Below are 21,347 nucleotides of genomic sequence, written 5' to 3' on the forward strand. Positions count from 1 at the left end.
AAAAATGACACAGGTGTTAGCAATTGAGAAAAATGTTTCAGTCTATCTAAAAATATACCCAATAATAGCAATTGTAGCAGAAATCGAGTTATATTGATGTAACTATATATTATATATATTTATATATATTTATGTAACAATAATTTATTAAAAGAAAAAATGGTTTTTTTGTAAAAAAAATTATAAGAGGTAATATTTTTATACAGACATCGTAAATAGTATCGTAACGCTGGACACTACCATAATAACCCAAAAAGAATATTAATACATAACTTTTAGAATAAAATTCTTTTAAATTTAGATAATCGATTTAAATCTAATTTTTCAGTTCCAATATCTCACTTTAAAAATGATTATAAAACTTTGTTCTTCCAGGAACAATTGCACAATTAGTTTTTTTTTCTCTGCGGATTTACAAATGTATTTATATTATTAATTATATTATTATTATAATTAATTTATAATTATTTTTTTTCTCTCAATTTGTTCTTTGGTTAATTTTCATATTACTATTACTACTTGTTTGTCAAAACATTTGTAATTATTATTATTAGAGTTAAGAGATAAAAGTAGCTTTAGGTAATCTTTGCCTTTTTGGGCAAATGTAATGTAATTTGCATTTGATGCCAAATAAAGACATATTTATCTATTTATTTATTTAAAGTTAAGATACGCAACAATTTACTACTTAAAACATTTAAGTTTTCCATATTTAATGCTAGATAATGCTAGACATTATTTTTGTTGCTTACAGATTAGCAGTTTGATATCCTCAAAAACTAATAAACCAAATGGAATCCTCAAAAAATTACAGCTATGTTCCACTTTTTACAATCTAACGAAAAGCTTTGATTTTTCTGCTTGTTCTGAAGAAGGGCTAATATAGGCCGAAACGTTGGCATCTAAAGAAAAAAGTTTTGAAGAGCTCGGATTTTAATTGGCCCCTTATCCAACTTAACTCAACTCTTAAAAGTTAACATAATCAGTCTTATCTTCAAAATTAAGAAGATCGAACAATCATTTAATTATTTCTGTGGATTTAATTAAAAAACATGGCTATGTTAACAAGTTAAAATGATTTTTTTTAATGAAAAAATATGTGTAAGAATATTCATCAATTACTTTAAATAAATAAATAGCATATACAAATAATGCTTTAGAAACATTTTATTAATTTATTTTAATTCGTTCATACGAAACGCTACTAATAAATAAACTCATATTAATATTTAAATTTAAAACGAATATCAAGCACCAATTTATCTCGGCACCCAAAGTAGATTTTATTTAGTTTATGCATTTGGGCAAACTAAATTGGTAAAACTAATTGCAATCTGAATTAAAGCAAACACAACCAATCCGGCATCATCTAAAATTTTCCACATAGAATACTCGATACCCAAAATAAATATTTGACTAATAGCTTTTAATTTAATTGAAATAATAATTGAAAATACTCTATAAAGAACTGCTCTGAAATTATTTGATAATGATATTGCTGAAAATAATATTTTTAATTAACAGGCAGTATTAATTAACAGATTAAATAAAAAAATTGCTGGTTTTGGTTATGAATTCCACTTATTTTTTTTAATTGCGGAAAAACTTTTTATTATTACGTTCACTATTTAACTGTTAATAAATATCCCTTAAAATTTACAACTGCGTCATAAATCTATACAATAAATATTCTAAGAAAAACTAATAAAGCATTATATGAAATTGTAATAAGACAAAGCATTCTAACCCTAAAACAATTTTTTTTTGATTTTTGAAGAGACCAGTCAATGGTTAAGATTTGTACGAGGAAGAAAGGTATAGGACTTAATTATTTTTTAAAAATAATTATATTAGAAGCTTTAAAACTGGCTGTAAGAAGGGGTTCTTAAACTAAAACATTTTGATATACCATGAATTACTTTGTGCAAATTTGAGATTGATTTTTGTGACTTTAATTTTTCTTTACTTTAGGTTCTACTTATTGGGAAACCAGCAATACGTGTATAAACTATTATACTAAAGTATATTATAGTAAGTACATATAGAGGGCACCACTTACAGCACTATTTCAATAATTAACTTTTCATAACTTTTATGTGCTACCAGAAGTGTTCATGGATAATATCTGAGTAGTGTTGCTATGGTTTCTAACAATAACAAATGAGGATGGCAACAAAAGTAATGAAAGAAAATAATACCTACAAAAATTTCTTAAAGTGAGCACTACTTTACCTGTTACAATATCGAGCTCGACGAACTAATTCTATCTGCACTCTTTTTGAAAATTGTTTGTCGAAAATCTTCTTCAGATTCTACTGGCGTATCGTAAACCCGTCGTTTTAAATCATCCCCTGAAAAAAAAATTCACAGAATTTAAATCTGGTGATCTATCCGGCCAGATTCTAATCGGCCTACCCATTAGGTTTGTTTAGTTCTATTTAGATGCTCTGTAAGGAGCGCCATCATACATAAACCACCTATTCATGCACATATTCGAGCCAAATAGGCAATTGTTCTTTAAGCAAATGTAAATACTATTGTCCATTTAGTCTAGTTACGTCTACTAAAAAGCCTTCTACACTGAGTTTTATGCCAAAATCTAAAATGCTTCTTAAGCAATGAAGAAAAATAGAAAATAAAATTGTAACTTTGGTACCCTGTATTTTCCAAATTATTTTGGAATAAGGTATGTTTGGGTCAGTTCACAAATTTTGGTATACAGGGTGTCCCAGTTCATGTGGGAAATCTCTTGGATTCAGGTAGAACATCGAAAAATAATACCGAACGTTCCTATAAAAAAAATTCCTACAGGCCTTCTTTACGAAGATATAGCCTCCTAAAGGACGCTGCTGGGAATTGGTTTTTCATTTATTACTTTTAAACTACCCGGTAGAATTTAATAAAAATTTTAGGTGATGAACACTATTAGGGACCTCTTAAAATGACATCCTTAAAATACATTTACCTTGTTTACTTTACCAGGGGCGGACTAGGTTGTACACTTTAATGCCTATATTTTTAACACCCTGTATGTTAAAGTCTAAAAAAAATAAATTTGGATACTTTGAACCTTAGGCTAAAAAAAGGTACTCTTGTTCATTATCGATAAAATGAACCGTTTTGAAGAAAAAATAAATAAACGAGCCAATGTTTTTTTTTTATTTTTTTTTAATCAAATAAGTACGCTAGTTATTCAAAGACCAGAAAATTTCGATGTAAGTCATTTAACTTAAACAAAATACATGTTCCTAAAAATACAGTGGTGTCCTAAAAAATACTTTTATAAAATATTTCTTATTTATTATACCTTTATTTCTTTTTTGTTATTCTTAAGATAAAAACTAAACATAAAAAAAAAACTAATAAAATAATGTAAACCAATTGTATTGTACCTGACTTATTTATCGGAATTGCATATTTGAGCCCATTATTGTTACAAACGTTACTATACTCCAAATTTAGCAAATACCTATCATTTAAACCTAATCTTTGTCAACATATTCATCCTTTATTTGATAATAATTTTTGTATTTTTTGGTAACTTTTAATTTAAATTACGTCAAAATATGGAGTTTACTTTTATTGAGTATGCAGATATGCATCTTAGTATGGTCTGGCGTCTTGCAATGCATGGAAGCAAACGGTTCATTTTATCAATAACGAACAAGAGTACCTTTTTTTTTAGCCTATAGTTCAAGGTATCCAAATTTATTTTTTTTAGACTTTAACATACAGGGTGTTAGAAATATACGCATTAAAGTTTACAACCTAGTCCGCCCCTGGTAAAGTAAACAAGGTAAATGTATTTTAAGGATGTAATTTTAAGAGGTCCCTAATAGTGTTCATCACGTAAAATTTTTAATAAATTCTATCGGGTAGTTTAAAAGTAATTTATAAAAAACCAATTTCCAGCAGCGTCCTTTAGGAGGCTGCATCTTCGTAAAGAAGGCCTGTAGGAATTTTTTTTATAGGAACGTTCGGTATTATTTTTCGATGTTCTACCTGGATCCGAGAGATTTCCCACATAAACCGGGATACCCTGTATAGTGTCGCCAGTTTCGAGATTCGAACATTAAGCTTATAAAATGGTTGCTAAATTGTGTAACCTTTTTGCAAATAAGAAGAAAAGCATGGCACTATAATTTTCATCAAATAATTTTTTTCTTAACAATTTGGTCCTATCTACTAATATGTGTAATGTAATAAAAGAATATTAAATCTATTTCAGATCTGAATTATCCGGAGGTATGGAGATATAAATTTAAACAGATTTAAGATTGTGATGTATTCCAACTCGCATTGTACTATAAGTCGCAAATAACACTTGATAGTGTCGTGTAATTTAGTAGGGTAATAACTATGTGTATTATTAGATAAACCTCTGCATTCTCATTTAGTCTCGCCACCTATAAAGTACTAATTATTACATGGTGGCAGTGCGTACATTATACACGACCATAAACCTCAATGGATGGATCGAGAGACATTTTGTCTACCGGAGGCGTTATTATTTGATCTACTTAATGCATAGTCTAAATGGACACGATGCTCACTTTTCACGATTTCTTAATAATATGAAAGTTTACAGAATATAATATATTATAATATACTTTGATAATACCTAGCCCTTCGATTATACCATTTAATAATTCTATCTTTTAAAATGCCCTTTTTTCTATTAAAAAAATATATCAATTTTTTTCTTTTAGATGTTCAAACCGAAGTCCCAGAGGATCTTCGTAAACTTCCTAAACTCAAACTATTCCCAGAAAGTAGAAACTCATATAAAAGCGATGTGTTGGACAGCATTTCGAATTCGTATGAGGGAACGAGAAAAATATTAGCGGATTCGGAACCAAGAGGACCCTACTATGTGCCTCCTAATATTAAAATTGATTATATAAAAGAGGTGGCAGATTCTCCTACAAAGATGACCGATATTCCACATCCGAAAACTAATTTTGGTAAGTTTTTATTATTGAACAATTTTTTTTTCGGTTAAAATTCACAAGAAACTCATTAAGCATCAAACGCCCCCGAATTGATAAAAGCTCGATATGTTTTAAACAGTTCTTAAAAATAATTTCGAGATACTGTCGATTGCAACATAGAGGGGTGAGTCGGACCAGAGAAAAGACTTCAATTACCATAATGATAGCTCTGGGAAATAATAGTCACTGAAAACTGTTATATTTTGTATAAGGAGCGAGGGTGAAAACTTTTTTGTTGCTGAAATAATGTAATGTGCGTTAGGATGTCTTAAGCTTTAAACGGCCCAAAGAAGGAAGATATTTTTTTTATTTTAATAGTAATTTTTTTGTCCTATTCAGAATAAATATTCTCCAAGAAAAAGTTTGTAAAATTGAATAATTTATACTCTTCATATATCGGAATATGTAAAAATTTTCTCATTTAGTTGTTAGGCATATTTTATTTTAAAATACTCTTAAAGCATTTATTACTATATATTACCATATATTGAGCTACTGAGGTGTGATTTTTCTTATACTGTATTTGAGAGAAAGAGAGAAAGGGAGGGAAAAAACAATTATTGTTAGATACTCAATTACTGCAGTTGCTTATACTCAAGTGCTTTAATAGGTATTAATTAATACTAAAAAATCAGTATTTTTTAAGGCGTATCAGAATTTTAAATGAAATGCGAGAAGAGATTTGTATAACGTGTATATATTTTCGATCAACTAATAGCAAAGTGATTTTGGGAAATAAATAGCCACCATTAATGCTTCCTAAAAGGGCTTCATTAAAGAACTTCATTAAAACTATCAAACTTAGGAGTCAAAATTAACAGAAAACCATCTCTCTAAAGAGCTCAAAACGTAAAATATCATGACAAAAAACACTGCTTATTATTAATATTATTATTATTAAAGAAAAAAAAGGATTAATGACAAATAATGGTAATTCGTTTTTATATCCAAAGGCATTACAAAATCAAAATAAGCTGACAGGAACGGTAAAAAAGTGAATTATGGAGTAAGAAATTATTTTAAGATATAAAAATTAAAGTGTAATTATACAGGGTGATTCAAAAGTAAGCGGCATCCTTTCAGGGGCGTAATCCTTGTATGAAAATAAGGCAAAAAGTTCATATTAATATGGGTCCGAAATTGCTTCCTAAGGGAGCTACGCCCCTTTGAATAGGACCCCTTGAAGACAATTTTTTCTCTATAACTTTAAAACCCTTTAGAATTAAATTTTGAAAATTGGTGTACTGCATAAACATTTCGTTGTGAATAAGATTCTAAATTCAATTTTTTTACATTTTATTCAGGTGCGTCACATATAGGGATTGGTAAGGGTAAAAACATCACTTTTTCTTTTACTCTTTAGGTTATTGTGATTTTGTTTGAAAATTATAAAATTTTAGAGTCTTATACGTAAAAAAGGTACTCTTAGTTCAATTCGATAGAGCGTACCATTTACGAGAAAAGCGACTTTGAAAATGTTCTGATTGCGTATGTTTATTGATGAAAATTAATTCGCATTACGATCGACAAAAAAGACACTTTTTACTCACATTTTATTTAACAATTTATAGAAAGTGTTCAAAATTATTACCATTCGCGTCACGGCAAGCTCTTAATCTTTTTATTAGATTATGGTGCACACGTGGTAGAATTCTTGGATTGTTTTTAATTGTTTGAAATCCTTCCTCTATTCTTTGCCTGAGAACATCAATATTGGGTATAGGGCGGGAATAAACTAGTTGTTTTAGGTGTCCCCATAAATAAAAATCAAGGGGGTTTAGGTCAGGAGACCGTGGTGGCCATGGCACTGGACCCCCACGACCTATCCAGCGGTTTTGATAGGCATTATTTAAATGTTCTCTAGCGAGAATGCTAAAATGTGGGGAAGCACCATCGTGCATAAACCACATGTGTGCTCGTAATTGAAGTGGTAGATTTTCTAATATTTGTGGTAATTCATTCTGTAAAAAAATTGTGTAAATTTGTCCATTAAGTCGTTGCGGCATAAATACAGGTTCTTTCAAATGCCCATCGATTATTCCCGCCCACACATTTAAACTAAACTGCTGCTGATGTGCCTTTTGTACCGTAGCATGGGGATTCTCATCCGTCCATATGTGGTTGTTGTGGAAATTGAAAATTCCGTTTCTTGTGAAGCCGGCCTCGTCAGTAAATAAAATTTTCTTCTCAAAATTTTCAAAAGCAACGCGGTTTTCTTCTAGCCAATTACAGAAGTGTACACGAGGAAGGAAATCTCGCTCTTCCAAAGCCCGAACCCGTTGAATATGATAAGGGTAGAGTAACATATCGTGCAAAATTCTCCATACGGTTGACTGAGAGGACCCTTCTTGATTTGCGATGATGCGAGTGCTCAAAGATGGATCTTCTTCAATACGATCTAGCACGCGTTCTTCTAATACTAGGGTTCTGGCATTTCTTGGTCGCCCAACAACTTCCTGTCTTTGAAATGTTCCTTAAGCAAAATTTAAGTAGATATTATGCGATATTACTCACATTTTTGAATTTACCTGTTTCCCTTAAATTACGATCTACTCTTGCGAAAACCGTACGGTGTGGCACTCGTCGATTAGGAAATGCCTCATGATACAATCGTCTTGCTTCAACACAATTACCAAATGCTCTTCCAAACATAATGTGAATATCAGCTTGTTCTTGATACGTAAAATCCATGTTTGCTTTTTAAACTTAGAAACACGTACTCAACAAAGGCAATGCCCTTCTTATTAATAATAAATAGTAATTTGTAAAACACTCTATGAAACTAATTTTACTTTGACAAATTGTATTTTACAATGACATTTATCAGTCATTTAAATGCCAAAAAACAACCACCAACTTCGTTTTAAATGCGTATCCAGTAATTTTATTATGTATTAAATATACGCAATCAGAAAATTTTCAAAGTCGATTTTCTCGTAAATGGTACGCTCTATCGAATTGAACTAATAGTACCTTTTTTACGTATAAGACTCTAAAATTTTATAATTTTTAAACAAAATCACAATAACCTAAAGAGTAAAAGAAAAAGGGATGTTTTACCCTTACCAACCCCCGCATGTGACGCACCTGAATAAAACTTAAAAAATTTGAATTTAGAATCTTATTCACAACGAAATGTTTATGCAGTACACCAATTTTCAAAATTTAATTCTAAAGGGTTTTAAAGTTATAGAGAAAATATTGTCTCCAAGGGGTCCTATTCAAAGGGGCGTAGCTCCCTTAGGAAGCAATTTCGGACCCATATTAATATGAACTTTTTGCCTTATTTTCATACAAGGATTACGCCCCTGAAAGGATGCCGCTTACTTTTGAATCACCCTGTATAGATAAAAAATTTTAGCACACTCTAGTCTGAAATTCAAAACCAAATAAGATAAGTACTCAGTTAGTGTACCTATAACTATTGAGCGTCGATCCATTGTAGTTGGGATTAATGAGTCTGAGCGCTTCTTAGCCGAAAATTAAAAAGCAAAATAACACAGTCAAGTTCAGAAGGAATTTAATATGGTTTTAAATCGGTGCATTTTCTTTATTGATTATATTATAGATTGTAATATAGTTGTAGCTAAATGTCTCAATTGTGCTATATCTAATCACAAGTATGGTCTTAATCTAGATTTTGGACATATCATATGGTTAATAATTGTGTTTTTAGTGAATGTAAATGGTACAAAAGAAATAATAAACATCTACAAAGAAATAAGTACACTAAATAGCTAATAGTTAATATAAATAAATTGTACACTAATAGCATATAGGTAAATAGAAATAGGTATAAATATTGTACGTAATCTACATATAATTACGTTTAATTAACATTTATGTCCACAATAAGTAAACATGCAAAAACAAACAAGCATAAAGCATACAATTTGCACGTAATCCCAAAAAGTAAATTTAACAACAAAATGAAATGTAGGATGATGGGTACATCCCAGGCTATTATTGTCGTTGGATATTCTTGATAGAACTTAAGTATGCCTTCAATGTATTTTTTGATAAAACTAGTAAGCCCATCACTAAAATCTAGTTTAAATAAAAACATAGACGACCTCAAAAGTGTATTGTTTTGAAAATTACCTTACTATTTGAAATATTACTACTTGTGGCAGATGTTTGCTAAATTAAAGTTTCTTTCCACATGGTAAAAAAAATATTTTTAATAAAATAAGAGTCTAATAATATAAATATAAATCTAAATTTTAATAATTAAAGGATTATGGAAACATTTAAAGACACTATTGCCAATTAAGAAGCAATTTTTGATTTAAACATAGACAAGAATAAGCAGTTATATATTAAGGATTTAGCAAATATATTGAAAGTGTAATTTATTTTTATAAATTGGATTCTAATTTCAGAGTTACATTTTCAGTAACAAAAAATAAAATGGTAATAACAAAAAATAGATTAAAAAAAGTTATTTATCAAATACACAATAAAAATAAAACACAAGATCATAAAAAATGTGCATCATGTAGAATATGTGTGTTTTACCCTTATTAGATCCTCATCTGATCTAAAAATAGAGTGACAAAACGTAATCAATACATTGTTTTTGACTGAGCAGGAATTATTAAAATTTTGTTTTAAAATATTTTTGCGCCATAAATAAAAGCTATAACAAAGAAATTAAGTAAAAGAAACAACGTGTTTAATAAGTTCGTTCTTGTATACTTTTGAGAGACTGTTAAAGCAGAAAAAAATTAAATTTCAAAAGATATAGTTTAGTTTTCATAGTATTAAATAAAATTTAAGTTATTAAAAATCTAGTGGTGAATGATGATATTTCTTAAGTTTTAAAGATATAATATTAGTAGTGTCTATATTTATGGGTTAGAAATTATGAGAATCGAGCAACTTCATGATTTATAAACTTATTAAAATATAACTTCATAATCTTTTCTGCACCAAACCATTAAACAAGAGTATTTGTCAGCTTTGGTTAATATTAAATTTAAAATTAGATTTAAGGTAAACAATGTAATAGTTATGTTTATTTTTGAAGTTTGAAGAAACACTTATTATAAAAGTTTTGAAATTTATATTAGACTTATGTATATTTTTCAAAGTGATAAAAGCCATGTATATTTGTAGTAAACACGTACTTCAGTCTCTATTAGGGCACTATCAGATCTAAAAATAAAGCGAAAAACTATAAACGTACACTTAATTAAATACATCTAGCTCTAGAATCTACGTTCTAGTAAAAAAATCATGGTTTAATTTTTACAATGCGTCTTGCAAGTTACTATTTACATAAAAAAGAGTTATTACTTTATTTTTACTGTCCAAATTCAAAAATTTTACATAACTGATAAAGATGAATTATGTCAAAGGATTTATTAAATGCATAACCTAGATATATATGAGGGATATTTTGTTATTTATTTAATTTGTTTAAAACATTTACGAATGGAGCTATTCTAAAATTTGTATGATAAAAAGCTTAAATTTACCAAACATCTAATTAATATTTTACGTAAGACTAAGTGATTTTTTTCTTTTTCTAAACACCGATTACTCATGGAGTAATTAACAATAAAATCCAACAAGTCTCGAAGTGCCGTTAAAGAAAAAAAAATATCAAAATAGGCACAATTTCCTTCCACCTAAGTTGGCCACTAAGTGGTCTGACAGTCTGAGGCTCGACACAATTCTATACCTAATTGCTTGCCTAATAGGATTTTTTTACACATCAGTGGAGAAGAAGCTTAAAAGCTATTGCGTGTTTCCCTGACTGCTTTAAATTTGCTCATGGAAAAATCGTTAAATGTCTAGGTTAAAGACGCAACTGACTTTAAGTAAGTGAGTGGGCCAATTTTACTCATAGCCATTATTTTTCTTCTCTCCACTTCCTTTTAGAGAAAAGTTATTAGCTTTGGCTCGAACTTGGGGTAATATTTATAATTAATTTAATAGTTTGAATAAGAAATACTGTTTTTAGTAATAATATATAAATTTATAATATTTGTAAAAGAACCTCTCACGGCTTTTTTAACCTATTAAAGGTTTTTTAAGGAATATATCGCAAATTCCGAATATGTTAGAGCATAAACTTTTTGCTTACTACGTAATTATATTTTAAGAAATAGGTGATTTAAGTTATATATTTAGAAATACAAAGGATATAAGGATGTAAATTGTAAATATTATATTAATGCACTTGCGTATAAAAAAATAGATATTGATTTTTGCTCTGAGATTGTCTTGTCTTGAATTAAATTAAATGCAGTAGGCTCTCACATATATGGATCGCCATTCTTCATTAAAAAAACTTAGCTTAGAAAATGAGGAAAAGTCTGGTTTGGAAAGCTTAATGTCGCTGGATACACTTTAGACATTGTTTAGATATGTTATCCTTGCACCTACGAGTATCGGGCACTTTCTGATAATGTCATTTACAATTTGCTTCACTTGCTATTAACAAAAACACTTTGAACTGCATCGGCCGGTATTTAGAATATGGTCAGCCAAACTTGACTTTTCAACTCTTCCATATTTCACATCACCTAGACGTTATTTAAGTCTGACATTAATTGATCATCTTGCTTGCGCTAGGTACTTTTTATTTATATTTAAATCAAATTCAAAAATTGGTATTACGACATTAACATTTTATACATATAAAATGACAATTTGTTTCTTATATAATAATATTTATGAATATTAACGGTAATGCGGACTGAGCAGCGATTATACCAAATATAAAAATATTATTTTAATTAATTATAAACTTATTAACGCAAAAAATGAATTATTTATCAGAATGGCTAAAATTATTCTCATAGATCCCAGACTTTTTAGTGGTCCTTATTTTATCTATTGGGTTTTCTCCAAATCTCTCGACTTAGTCGAACTTTACTAGACCCTAGATCTTAGTCTTCAAAAACCCTCTTACAACCTTTTGTCAAGATAGAATCATTTCGCATTGCAACGAAAAATTGCTTGTTTTAATTTTGTTGAAATGTGGTAGTTTTTAAGATTAATTTAAGATGTATGCATTTAAATCAGCTCAACAATATTAATTATTTATCTCCTTTAATAAATCTATTAAGTACTATTTAAAGGAAATAAGACAAAATATTGTAAAGAAAAATACACGCTAGCCATTTTTTGTTGAACACAATGGTTAGAGTCACTAGTTTGGATTATGAAGTAAAGTATCTTTCTTTTATATAAATATCAAATTCTAACCGAATATTATCTCTGATAATAGGAGTGTTTAAGCATTGAAGTATTATATTAAGTTATTCGACAAATACATCAATTTTGATTTTGTCATATAAGGCAAATATATCATCAACATATCCTAACCAAACACATGGAAAATTTTGAAATGTACCTTTACATTTAATTTTAAACAGTTCAAGAGATTCGCTAAAAAGAGAAATAGCCAATTGACAAAAGAAGGCACCCATGACTATACCCTCAAGCTGTTCATAATAAGAATTGATGTATTTGAAAAACATTTTGTGAGAAGCAAAGTTTTGTTAATATATTTATTTGACTTAATATACGTCATTGAAACTATTATTTTCTAAACGTTTAATCAGATAGTCCTATGGTTGGAACCTTTGGTGTGATGCGCAAATTACGAAACAGTTTTACCACTAACCAAAATTCTTTATTTTCACTCTCGACACGTGGTAAGATTAAGACTAAGTGAGTTTTAATCTTCTCCTGAAGATACTAACATCGTTAGAAAAATTAAGAGTTTTGGTTAGTGGTAAAACTATCTCCTAAGTTTCTGGTATAGGCATGCTTGGGAATCAAGAAGGTAAATCGAAAGAAACCAGATTTCCATTTTCACTTAAACTGCTGATTGTTTCTGACTCAAAAAAAATATTCATAAGGCATGTCTCAAATTGTTCTACCAGTAACTTTGTATGTTGAAAGTTATATTGAAATTTTGTATGTTGCAGATTTTATATAGTGGAGATAATTAGTTTCATGTTATTGCCAGGTTTATAGATTTTTGGTAAATAATATAATAATTATGGAATTATTGGGTTTGAGATTTGTAACTTGAATTTATCTGAAGAAAAAACAAGGTTTTTTGGCATGATTTAATGATATCTTAACCTGCGAGATAATTTTTGATAAAGGGTTATTAAAAATAATTTTATATGGGTTATTTTAAGTAACAACATCAACTGGTGTATTCTGCTTTATCTATGTAATAACCGCCTTGTTTCTTTTGTCAGCTTGAAATAGAAACAATTTTTTTCTCTCCGTCGCTTAACGATATTATTAGCCTGTTTGTTTGTCAATTTGTTAAGATTTCTTGAGATTGGCTTGTGCATCTTTTTACTAGCACATTCTTCTGAAGACACACTTACTACTATCTCCACCAGGTTGCTGTTTCAATTTGAAGCTGGTAAAAAGTTAAGACCCTTATTTAGAACATCGAGCTCATTAAAATACTGAGAGGAGTGATTTTCAAAGATATTATTGGTTTTTTTGTGGCTTATCATTTGAACCCACCATTTTTTTTTAGTTTTTGTTTAAATGAAGAAAACTTGCTAATATATTTGTGGTTAATAACAATATAGCTGTCTAAAAGAGAGTGTATGTTTTTAAGTTCAAAATGTTGCATTTACTGTATAAATAGTTGATCTCTAAATCTATCAATTTTTGCTTAGTAAAAACCGCAGCCTTTTTAACCAAATGAGATTTACTTTTAAAAGATATGTCAATAAACTTTGAAAATACCAAAAGATGTTTGCCAGAGTTTTAGAAACCAAACATTTCCAATAATTAATCCAATTTTAGTACCTTAAAACATAAGTTCTGTTCTGCTGACCATGAAGTCCTATGATAGAACCTTTGATATGACACTCAAATCATCAACTATTATATATTATACAGTGTGTCCAAGATAAGGATGGGGATCTCGGCAGCTATAGGAGATACGAGGTTGATTAAGTTAGAGAAAAGTTGCGCATTTTAAAGCCTTACAATACGCCGGTTAGAAAGTTTTAAAATTTTGATTAGTTCCAGAGATATTCGAGAAAAAGCGAAATTTGCCGATTTCGTTTCTCTTTTTTTCTGGTGTTATTTAAAGAGATATGGAAAAACAAAAGACACTTTTTCATGGCCACTTTTTAAGCTCTAAAAAATAACATTACGAGATTTTTCGTACGACGTTTCGTTTCGAAGAAACTATCATCAACTTAATTTTTTTATATGGCGCGTAAAAAAGTACGCCCTGTATAAAATAGCATATTTTATTACGATGATAACGATGTATGACATAATATGTTCCTACAATATTTAAATGTTAAAAATTGGATTTTTATTAAATTCCGATGGTTTTGATGTAGTAGGCGGTGAAATGATGACGCTGAGTATGGTGTAGTAGGCTGCTATTACTCATATTTTGAAATACTAAATAAAAATCACGTTATTGACAACTTAAAAACTTCATTCATATACCGTCTCGTAGCTAGGTCACGTGATTATTTTAAAGAATTAAACACATTATTAAATTAAAGACTACCTACTCGAAACCCAAAAATACTAATTTAAATCATAGTAATAAATGTTCAAACAAATTACCATTATTCTCCAAACACAGATAACATCTTTTAACAGTCGAGTTTAAAATACTTCTTAGCATATCAGGTGTAATGCTCTCAAATGCTTCAAGAACTATTCTCCTCAGCTGATCCTCAGATTCTAAAACGCGACTGTAAACATAATTTTTGCAATAGCCCCAGAGAAAAAAGCTGATGTCTAGCCATTCGGTGTACTCGGGGATTATCTCTTGACCAATAATGGGTGTTCTTCCGGTTAAAAATTCCATTATTTGTAACCATGCTCTCGTCGGACCAGATAATCCTATGGGGAAATGTTTCATCCTCCTGACATTTCCTGGTGTACCATTCACAAAATGTTCTGCGCCTTTCTTCGTCACCAGGTCTGAAGCCTTGTGAGATTCTAAATTTAAACGGGTGGTATTTATGTTTTTTCAAAATGAAATGGGCAGTAGATTTTGGTATTCCAGTGGTATGTTAAATTTTTCTAACAGATATTTCCGGATTTTAAGTTACAACTAATTCCACATTATTTTCTTTTTCTTTACTGCAGGGCTTATTTCTTGACAATACTGGCTTCTTAAACGCACCATACTGCTTAAGATTGAAAACCAATCGTCCGAAAATTTTTGTACTAGGTTGTTTTCTGTCTGGATAGTTATTTAAATATATACGACCAGCTTCAACGACGTTGCTGCAGCATAGGATATAACATTTCAACACATCAAACTTTTCCTCAGGTAAAAAAGCGTCTTCCATTTTGTAACAAAAAAACCTAGCAACAAGACGCAAAAACAGAGTTCAAAAACACAATGTCAACTAAATTTATCAAATAATTAAAACTATTTACTTCACTCAAGATAAAAATAATAAAAAATAATGGTTGTAATAAAAACTACTTTGGCATTTAATTTTTATTTAATTTTGACATTTTCTCAACGTCATTATTTCACAGCCTACTACATCAAAACTATCGGAATTTAATAAAAAATCATATTTTACAATTTAAATATTGTAAAAACATATTGTGTCATACATCGTTGTAATCGTAAAAAAATATGCTATTTTATACAGGGTGTACTTTTTTACGCGCCATATAAAAAAATTAAGTTGATGATGGTTTCTTCGAAACGAAACGTCTTACGAAAAATCTCGCAATGTTATTTTTTAGAGTTTAAGAAAAGGCCATGAGAAAGTGTCTTTTGTTTTTCCATATCTCTTTAAATAACGCCAGAACAAAATAAAAACGAAATCGGTAAATTTCGGTTTTTCTCGAATGTCTCCGGATCTACTCAAAATTTTAAAACTTTCTAAACGGCGTATTGTTAGGCTCTAAAATGCGCAACTTTTCTCTAATTTAATCAACCTCGTATCTCCTATAGCAGCTGAGATCTCCATGATAGATATCCTTATCTTGGACACACTGTATAGTTCTATTCTTCTGCCGCAGATGAATTATCTCGCTATCGTTAGCGCATTAGGTATTGAGAATAAAATAAAAATTTTTGGTTAGTGGTGAAACTGTTTTGTGATTTTCTAACTTATGACTATGATTTTTTTCTTTTGCTCAGCCTTTAAGATGAAATTCCCTGGATTGTTTTCAAAATATCTTAATTCTCAAATAACGTTCATCTTACTTGCTCTATTTTTTAATTATTTTTCTCTTACGAAAAAAAGTGAAAGTATTAAAATTTGTTATACTATAAGCATTAGTACTTTTTCTAGTTTATATAATTTTTTTTTTAATATTCTATTGTGACAATATTATAATATAGAAATATATTTTTATTTTAAATAATAATAACTGATTAAAATGTCATAAAATCTTATACCTTAAACAACTTCAAAATGCTTAAAAAATTTCACACTATTTCTACTGATAATGACCAATTATATTAATATTACACTGACAGTCACACTAAGTACATTAAATGTGGATTTTCAAACTACTTTTTAGCCTGTGAAGGTATGCGATAAGTTTATCTTCTTAAGTATTAGGCCGTAAAAAAGCTTTTTTGCACTAGTGAGCACTAAGTAAATCTGGCATTTATCTAAAATTTTTTTAGTAATTTGTCAAATTTACGAGCGACCTAAAATTAATTGTGGTTGACAAAATAGACTCAATAACAAGCATTAAATTTTATGTCAAAAATGCTATTAACAAATAAGAAACAACAATATAATACAAACAGCCTTGCTCTGGAAATTTTGCATGTAAATTTAAAACAAATTTAGCCGTGGCTTTAAATTTAAAGATTTAAAAATATGGTGGTTTTATGGTATTTTGATAGTAAATATCATATAACAAAATGCCAAGTTACATATCTTGAATTTTGATGAAGAGGGGTGGGAGGACTAATTTTAGTTATCTGAATATTTCGATATTGCAGCTGGATTGAATTTGTTATGCTTTAAACTTTTTTAAACTTAGAATTTATTTACATAGCAAATTTTCAAAAGTCACTATCTTTTTTCAATAGTGTGTGTTCGGTCCGATCAAAAGCCAGGTACCAAATTTAAGCATGCAAATTTGGTAGCATTCACACAAATTTCAATTTCGATCCTATAGGAGTTATATAGAAATTAGAGTCATTTTAGTTTTTCCGCCACTGACATATGCTGCATTGTGAATTTTGGTTGCTGCAAATCAACGAACGTGACGTACATTATAAGTATACTTTTATCGGAGTCAATCAAATTTCATGGCTTGATAGTGGTTTTTGACGGTCATATTTCTTTTTAATAAAAACTATAGTAAATACAATGCAGGAAAAATAACAACGTGCTATGAACTGGTATATTAAAAGTCCTTTTTATTGAGATGCTCAAAATATTTTAACATTTTTCTGTATTTATTAACATTTTACTTTTTTAAGCACTTCGGACGTGTATAAAATCTCCTGTTTTTATTAATGGTTGTTACTATTACGACAAAGTAAAAAGAGTTAAGGAAGATATAAAAAAATACTAACTGGTAAGATAAGTAGATGTATTGAGAATTAAGTAATTAAGGTTAGTAAAAGGTAAAATTATAACTTATTTAAAAAACTTGTAGGTACAAATATTAATAATATATTCTATTTATCCTCTTATGCGAGTAAAATCTACTATAATACCTACTATAATTAAAATTCTAAATAATTAGCTATATCCAAAAAAGACAGATTATTAAATTCCAAATCCATAAATCACTTTAAATCCTTGACAATCAATTTTGCAAACATATCTGTAGGATACGGCTAGATTAAAAACGAGGTATGGGCTCGTAATCCGAATAATACAAACGTGATTCTACATAATGCATAATCCCGCTATTAGATCTCGATCCCTGATCACGTAAAATCGTTGATTTAATATAAAACCTTTTACGTTTATTAACATAGGATAGGAAAATCCGATATTTGAAACGTCTGTGTCCTTTCGTTAAGTAACACATAATTTTTTTTTTAATGAAATCCGTTCGAAGTTGATAAAGATACTTGACATCATCTACCTACTGCCAACCTATTTTACAGTCTATTGCTTCTTAAAGCTGTCAATATGCTAATTGAAACAGCGTTGGTTCTCTTATCTACCCCTCCTTTTGCGCTCAGATGGGTATCATAAATCTTGGACGAAAATGAATCTATCTGTATTTTTTTTTATATGAACTAGCCTGCTGTTAATGCTAAATAAAGGTAGCACAAGCTTAAAAGCAAAATTAGATTTTAGTGGTAATGAAGTGTCTTTTTATTTTTTAGGAAATATCATATATTCTATAATATAATAGATATTGAATATATTTTAAAAAGGTATAAGTACTGAACGCAAAATAACCTAATATTAACTTAGTAGTTCGTATGAAATTAAAAAAAACTAAGAACTACATATTTTAATCAGAAAGGCTTATACAGTACATCCGTAAAGTAGCCGATAAATTTAATAAAAATGAAATGGACAGTTTCTGAAAAAAATGCCCGAACCCGTCGATTTTAATATTTGGTTTAGGATTTTTCTACTTGGAAATTAAATATACAGGGTGAATCAAAAAAATAATATGACATCATCAATATGTTTTTTAGATGGAAACCTTACATTTTTTACAGGATTTTTACAAAGGATATAGTACAAATGAATAGTGGTTACATAAACAATTTTGAACGAAAAATGATGATAAAATGTAAAATTAAAGAAATACCTTTCTAAATGAAATGTTGGTATTTTGGTTTTTTAGTTGTTGTTGTCGTAGTTGTTGTCATCGGTGTCAAAAAGTGAATGTATTTTGTTGCAAATATTTGAAGTATTTTTATATTTGCAAGTGTTGTTTATTATTTTTATTATTTTTGTAGGAAGGACATTTATTTTTGAAGATTCTATAGCAAAATACAGTGTAATTTAAATCTCTTCTTTGAGACATATTTAGCCGGTGCAAGTCCTTAATTCGTGTGATACTCCATGTAGTCGTCGTATCTCAAATATATATCTCACACATGCATTTTAAAGTTTTTGCACACGCTTCTTATTCCTATGATTAAGACAAGGATCATAAGCAGTACCACAGAAATTTAGATTTTAAAGAATCAAAGAGTCGCAGAGCATCTTTCTTGTTTCTATATTCAACACATACCTTTGGGAATAAAGGGATTGAGGATTGAATAAACGTTTTGTAACTTTATTGTTACATTAAGAGAAAATTCCGTTTATACACCAAGATTCCTAATTATGTTTTAAAATGAAATTGGTTTATTATTGATGTGCTAATAAATGCGATTAAAAAGATTTTGCCTTAAAGTGTATTTAGTAACATAGCGACAGAATTCTTCTTAGGATTTAGCTGTAAACAATGCCTTAAGGATTGTTCATACAGCAATTAAGAAAAAATTATCTGGGGATCGTCGGCGTAAATGTGATGTTTCGAATTTTTTAAACACGTAACAAATTTACAAGTAAGAATGGAATAAAAAAGAGGACCCAAAATACTTCCCTTTGGTATGCTGGATAAAAGATTCCCATCCTCTAAATATTTACCATCAAAAAAAAGAATTGATAACAAGATCTCATGAGTAAGTGTTTCGAAAGCTTTACTGCAATCCAACATAACCAGCACTGTCGATATGTTTTTGTCCAAAGATCTGAAAATGTCACCGATTACATCACAAAGTAGAGTAGCACAGCTATAGTTGTAGCAAAAACCAAACTGCTTTCCAGGAATTAAAGAATTATTTGTGAAGAATAAATTGATCTGCGACTCCAGACACTTTTTAAGAAGGAATATCTAGCCAGGAACAGGAAGGACAGAACTGGCAAAATTGATACTGAGCGAAGATCGCTATAATCCTTCGGATTTTATACTTTAGGTAAGAGCAGTATTAGCATGTTTTCAGAAGGTGGGAAATTTCCCAGTTAGAGTATAAGGGTTAATTACTTGTAATATGCGGTATAATAATTAAACAAGAAAATATTATAAATTCCCCATTTAAATTATCGCGACCAGTTGCTTTAGACCTGAGCTCAAAATATTCATCATGTTGATCTGTGATACCAGAGCAAAATTAAATGAATTTCTCTGTTAACCTTTTATATCAATAATTTAGCAGTTCAGGAGCAGTGTTAAGGGAGATTCCGTTTTGTGTAAAGTAAGAGTTTATATAATTGACATTTTCAAGGTTGAAAGGAATAAAAGGATTTTTTCATTTACAAAATCCGATTTTTATCTTGATATTCCATTCTTCTTTGGTATTACTGTTTTTTAATTTAAAGTTTGAATAGGCCTTTGTTTCAGCTCTTATAGCTGTAGTGATGTAGTTTCGTAGTTGTGAGTAATATGTTCAGTGAACCGGATTTTTAGTTTGCTGAAGTCTTTTTAGGGCTTTATTACAAAGTTTGATCAAAAGACGAATAATGTGAGTTATCCAAGATGCGTAAGGCTTACTTTTACCCTTTACATTTCTTACTGGTGCGTGACGGTCAAAAAGATGAAGAATATTTGAGGTGAAGAAATTAACTTAATCGTTACATTATAAGTTAAATAGAATATTCCAGTTAATATGCCTTAAGTATATATATTCTTTAGTCTCAGTTTATCCAATTTATCAAAATGTAATATGCGATAAATTAGAAAGTGATCAGATACATTTGAGTTTCTAATTTCTACCTCTATATGTTTTCAGTATTATAAAAATCAAATCAATTATAGTAGAACTGTTTGCATTGACTCAGGTTAGTTCAGTAATAAACTGAGAAAAATTAAAACTCTTTGTCACATTAATAAGTGCAGCACTTAACCGATTGGATTAAATGTTCTTGTTGATATTAAAGTGGTCAAAGTACAAAATTTTATCGTTCCAGGAATAAAGATCCAATAAAATGTCTTCTATATATATTAAAAATTGCTCTGCATTATCCTGTGGGAGTCGATAAGTATTACCCACTACTAGAAACGTCTGATCAGGCAGAGAAATTTTCACCCAAATATACTGTATAAAATATTTAGTTAATGGATTACTTTTAGACTGGATGTCAATAAGATGTCAAGTACTTCCAGCGTTTCAAAAAAAAACTGAATCACAAAGCGCTGGGGGGCGACTATTTTATTATTATTTTTTCTTTGGTGTTGTTCAAATTCAACTTTCTTGGCATCAAGTTGTTTACATTTACAGGTTAAGTTTACACCAGTTTTGTCACCTGCTTATCAATATAATTCTTAGTGTTGGTAGTCCGCTCTTCACTTTGGTTAGCAGAAACTTTTATAGCATCCTATAATTTTGCGTAAAGATTATTATTACTCAATTCAGACATATTATATAGAAAAGACACT

The 21,347-nt window shown here is 29.3% G+C and overlaps 1 protein-coding gene and 1 long non-coding RNA gene across 8 annotated transcripts in view; one reads left to right on the forward strand and one right to left on the reverse strand.

Moving 5' to 3' along the window:
- Positions 1-21,347, forward strand: part of LOC126738818 (teneurin-a) — a 1,182,227-nt gene that overhangs the window by 944,176 nt on the left and 216,704 nt on the right. For all 7 annotated transcript variants that reach the window (XM_050444260.1, XM_050444261.1, XM_050444262.1 and 4 more), the window contains one exon: positions 4,710-4,964. In XM_050444260.1, coding sequence (XP_050300217.1) covers positions 4,710-4,964 — 255 coding nt within the window. The remainder of the gene's footprint in view (positions 1-4,709; positions 4,965-21,347) is intronic.
- Positions 1-21,347, reverse strand: part of LOC126738824 (uncharacterized) — a 48,690-nt gene that overhangs the window by 8,235 nt on the left and 19,108 nt on the right. Inside the window, exon 3 of the long non-coding RNA XR_007661451.1 lies at positions 2,233-2,351. This is a non-coding gene — a long non-coding RNA (uncharacterized LOC126738824). The remainder of the gene's footprint in view (positions 1-2,232; positions 2,352-21,347) is intronic.

The sequence above is a fragment of the Anthonomus grandis genome, chromosome 7 (assembly GCF_022605725.1).
Source record: "Anthonomus grandis grandis chromosome 7, icAntGran1.3, whole genome shotgun sequence".
NCBI lineage: Eukaryota > Metazoa > Arthropoda > Insecta > Coleoptera > Curculionidae > Anthonomus > Anthonomus grandis.